This window comes from Rhincodon typus, chromosome 10 (assembly GCF_021869965.1).
Source record: "Rhincodon typus isolate 14 chromosome 10, sRhiTyp1.1, whole genome shotgun sequence".
In the NCBI taxonomy this organism is placed as follows: Eukaryota; Metazoa; Chordata; class Chondrichthyes; order Orectolobiformes; family Rhincodontidae; genus Rhincodon; species Rhincodon typus.
This window is the reverse complement of record NC_063341.1, coordinates 79,763,362-79,768,380: the sequence shown is the minus strand read 5'-3', so window position 1 is coordinate 79,768,380 and position 5,019 is coordinate 79,763,362. Positions and strand designations below refer to the sequence as shown.

General features: G+C 46.8%; 1 protein-coding gene across 2 annotated transcripts in view; it reads right to left on the bottom strand.

Moving 5' to 3' along the window:
• Positions 1-5,019, bottom strand: part of erich3 (glutamate-rich 3) — a 70,959-nt gene that overhangs the window by 26,245 nt on the left and 39,695 nt on the right. For both annotated transcript variants that reach the window (XM_048602412.1, XM_048602413.1), the window contains exon 6: positions 309-491. In XM_048602412.1, the coding sequence (XP_048458369.1) occupies positions 309-491 (183 nt within the window). The remainder of the gene's footprint in view (positions 1-308; positions 492-5,019) is intronic.

Genomic DNA, 5,019 nt, shown 5'->3' with positions numbered 1-5,019 from the left:
CCTCAGCACTGACCCCCTGACAGTGCAGCACTCCCTCAGCACTGACCCTCTGACAGTGCGGCACTCCCTCAGCACTGACCCTCTGACAGTGCGGCACTTCCTCTGTATTATTCTGGGAGTGCTAGCTTGAATTTTGCAGTCTTGTTTATGCAGTGGGTAGACGACTTGGCCTTCTGACTCAGAGGCAGGATGGCTACTCTCTGACACAGTGAGATCATGGATATTAACTGGATGCTGGGTAGACCCTCAGTGTGCTTCTGTATTCCCTGAAGTACCTTTTAGCAATTATTACAAGATGGCATAAATACCCCGTGGAGAGACTTGGAGTTGGTGTCCTTGGTCACGTTCGGATGCTGCTCCTTGTGCCGGAGGTACGGTGAGGACGGTGTTGTGATCACTGTTGCTGCTCCAGCTTCATTGCTTTGGAGAGGGAGGAGTCTCACCGGACGCTGCAATTTCCCTGGGGCTGTGCTGGGCCGTGGGGACGAAGGCTGCAATCCAAACAGTAAATTACAGGACAATCAGCATGGTCCTGAAACACAACTGGGAGTGCAGCCTTCATCCTAAATGATTACTTTGGCCAACCTTTTCATTTCTTCCCCTACCTCAGTCCAGAAGTTTATGTACCTCTCAATGGCTGAATTAATTTTCAAGAGATGGTTTCTTGAACAATATTAAATCCCAATGGGAAGAAGTATGAAATACCAAGAACAGGAAGCAATGCTCCAGATGTATAAAGCCGTGGTCATTGGAACAAGGGAAGCCATTCAGACCCTTTAGCCTCTGCTGTCACCACTCACAGTCACAGAGATATACAGCACGGAAACAGATCCTTCAGTCTATCTCCTCCATGCCAACCAGACATCCTATAGAAATCTAGTCCCATTTGCCAGCATTTGGCCCATATTCCTCTACACCTTTCCTATTCATATAACCATCCAGATGGCCTTTTAAATGTTGTAATTATACCAGACTCCATCATTTCCTCTGGCAGCTCATTGCATACACGCACCACCCTCTGTGTGAAAAAGTTGCCCCTTAGGTTCCTTTTATATCTTCTCCCTCTCACCTTAAAGATATGCCCTCCAGTTTTGGACTCCCCCAGCCCGGGGAAAAGACCTTGTCTATTTATCCTATCCATGCCCCTTATGATTTTACAAACGTCTGTAAGATCACCCCTCAGCCTCTGACACTCCAGGGAAAATAGACCCAGCCTCTTCAGCCTCTCCCTATAGCTCAAACCCTCCAATCCTCGTAAATCTTTTCTGAACCCTTTCTAGTTTCACAAATCCTTCCTATAGGAGGGAGAACAGAATCGCATGCAATATTCCAAAAGTGGCCTAACCAATGTCCTGTACAGCTGCGACATGACCTCCCAACTCCTATACTTAATGCACTGACCAATAAAGGCAAGTGTACCAAACACTTTCTTCACTATCCTACACACCTGCAACTCCACTTTCAAGGAAATATGAACTCACAGTCCAGGTCTCTTTGTTCAACAACATTCCCCAGGACCATACCATTAAGTGTATTAGTCATCTCCTGATTTGCCTTTCCAAAACGCAGCAGCTCACATTTATCTAAATTAAACTCCATCTGCCACTTCTCAGCCCACTGGCCCATCTGATCGTTGTACATCGTTGTACTCCGAGGAAACCTTCTTTGCTGTAGAATTACTACACTCCCAATTTTAGTGTCATCATGGCTGATCTCAATCTTAAGTGTGCCTCCCCACATGCAAACCATTAGCAGCAAAACCTGAAACAAAAATAGAGATTGCTGGAAAAGCTCAGCAATTCTGGCAGAATCTATGAACAGAAATCAGAGTTAACATTTTGGGTTCAGAGCTGCAGTTATGAGGAAGTGTCACCGGACCCAAACATTAACTCTGATTTCTCTTCACAGGTGCTGCCAGATCTTTTTCAGCAGTCTCTATTTTTGTTTCTGATTTACAGAAGTTTTCTCAGTTTTTATTTAGCAGCAAAAACTTGTCCATCTCAGATTGAAAATTTTCATTGAGTTTGCTTTTGCTGCTGTGTGTGTTCGGGTTCTTGTTCTTTATCACCCTTTGTGTAAAGATGTGCTTCACACTTTCAGCCTTGAGTGGACATACGAACATTAGAATTACAAGCAGAAGTAGTTGCTGGAGATCTGAGACTCAGAGAATGGTGGAGAAACTCAGCAGGACTGGCAGCATCTGTGAAGTGAGAAACAGAGTTAATATTTCAACTCCCGCATGACTTCTTCAGAACTCTGTTGTTTTATTCTATTCAGAACTTCAGAAACATTCAATAAAAACTGAAAGAACTGTGGATGCTGTAAATTGGAAACAAAAACAGCAGTTACTGGAAAAGTTCAGCAGGTCTAGCAGCATCTGTGAAGAGAAATCAGAGTTAACATTTCAGGTCCGGTGACCCTTTCTCAGAACTGATGGAAGCTTGGAAAATGTCAGTTTATATGCAGAAGATAGGGTGGGAGGAGGGGGTAAGGAGTGAATGATAGGTGGGGATAGAGCCCAAAGAGAGAGAAGAACAGTTGAACAGACAAAGGAGTTGATAACGATCTGGCTAGAAGGGTGAACAGCTGTTAAGAACATAAGAACATAAGAACTAGGAGCAGGAGTAGGCCGTCTGGCCCTTCAAGCCTGCTCCGCCATTCAATAAGATCATGGCTGATCCTTTCGTGGACTCAGATCCACTTACCCGCGTTCTCACCATATCGCTTAATTCCTTTTATTGTTCAAAAAAAACTACCTTTTGTAAAAAACATTTACTGAAGTAGCGTCAACTACTTCACTGGGCAAGGAATTCCATACATTAACAACCCTCTGGGTGAAGAAATTCCTTCTCAGTTCAGTCCTAAATGTGCTCCCTCTAATCTTGAGGCTATGCCCTCTTGTCCTAGCTTCACCTGCCAGAGGAAACATCCTCTTTACTTCTATCTTATCTATTCCCTTCATAATTTTATATGTTTCTATAAGATCCCCCCTCAATCTTCTGAATTCCAATGAATATAATCCCAATCTACTCAGTCTCTCCTCATAAGCCAACCCCCTCAACTCCGGAATCAACCTAGTGAACCTCCTTTGCACCCCCTTCCAGTGCCAGTACATCCTTTCTCAAGTAAGGAGACCAAAACTGCACACAGTACTCCAGGTGTGGCCTCACCAGCACCTTGTACGGCTGCAACATAACCTCTCTGCTTTTAATTTCAATCCCTTTAGCAATGAAGGACAAAATTCCATTTGCCTTCCTAATTACTTGCTGTACCTGCAGACCTACCTTCTGTGATTCATGCACAATGCAGACTATTAGTGACTAACAATAGGTAGCTTGTAATGGCAGACTACATGATAGCAAAGCCAAGTGTGTGGGGTAGGGGGCTAGGACATGTAAGAGTTCAGGTCCTAAAATTATTGAACTCGATATTGAGTCCGGAGGGCTTCAGGGTCCCCAAGCAGAAAATGAGATGTTGTTCTTCTAGCTTGCACTGAGCTTCACTGGAACACTGCAGCAAACCTCAGGCAGAGATGATAACCAGGGTACAGGGTGGTGAGTTAAAGTGACAGGCAACTGGAAGCTGAGGGTCCTTTTTGTAGCAGAAAGTAGATGTTCTGCGAAGTGGTCACCCAGTCTACGCTTCGTTTCCCCAATGTAGAGGAGACCACATTGTGAGCAGCGAATGCAGTAGACTAGATTGTGGGAAGTGCCGGTGAAGTGCTGCTTCACCTGGAACGTATGTTTGGGTCCTTGGATACTGGGGAGGGAGGAGGTAAATAGGCAGGTTTTACATCTTTGGCGGTTACAGGGGAAGGTGCCGTAGGGCTGCGGGCGGGTGTTGGGGGTGAAGGAAGAGTGGACCAGGGTGTCCCGGAAGGAATGGTCCCTGCGGAAGGCTGACAAGGAGGGGTGAAGTGGGGGAATATGTGTCTGGTGGTGGCATCTCGCTGGAGGTGGCAGAAATGACGTCTGATGATGTTCTGGATGTGGATGCTGGTGGGATGGTAGGTGAGGACAAGGGGAACCCTATCGCTGTTGCTGGAGGGAAGAGAAGGGGTGAGGGTGGAAGTGTGGGAGATGGGTCAGACCTGGTTGAAGGCCCTGTCGACAACGGTACTGGGAAATCCTCAGTTGAGGAAGAAGATGGACATTTCAGAGATTCCCTTGTCAAAGGGACAAATGCAACAGAGACAGAGGAACTGAGAGAATGGGATGGAATGTTCACAGGAAGCAGGATGCGAGGCTGAATTGTCCAGGTAGTTGTGGGAGTTGATGGGTTTATAGTGAATATTAGTGGCCAGTCTATCCCTAGAAATGGAAACGGAAATGTTGAGGAAGGGAAGGGAGGTGTCAGAGGTCAAAGTGAGGGCAGGGTGGAAATTGGAAGTGAAATCGATGAACTTTTCCAATTCCAGACGAGAGAGGGAAGCAGCACCGATGATATCAGCAATACATTGGAGAAAGACTAGTGGGTGGGGGCCAGAATAGGACTGGAACAAGCAATGTTCCACATACCCTACGAAGAGACAGGTGTGACTGGGGCCCATGCGGGTACCCATGGCCACCCCTCTGACCTGAAGAAAATGAGAGGACTTAAAAGAGTTGTTCAGGATGAGGATGAGCTCGGCCAAGCGGAGGAGGGTGGTGGTGAGTGGGGATGGTTCAAGTCTTTGCTCCAGGAAGAACCGGAGAGCCCTAAGACCCTCCTGGTGGGGGAATAGATGTGTAAAAGGATTGCATGTCCATGGTAAAGAAGATGCAGCTGGAACCTGCAAACTGGAAATTCCAAAACTGGCATAAAGCATCAGAGGAATCACCCTGCAACCGCAGGAAGTGCTACACCTGCCCCCATACCTCCTCCCTCACCCCCATCCCAGGCCCCAAGAAGACTTTCCACATCAAGCAGATGTTCACCTGCACATCTGCCAATGTGGTATACTGCATCCGCTGTACCCGGTGTGGCTTCCTCTACATCGGGGAAACCAAGCGGAGACTCGGGGACCGCTTTGCAGAACAC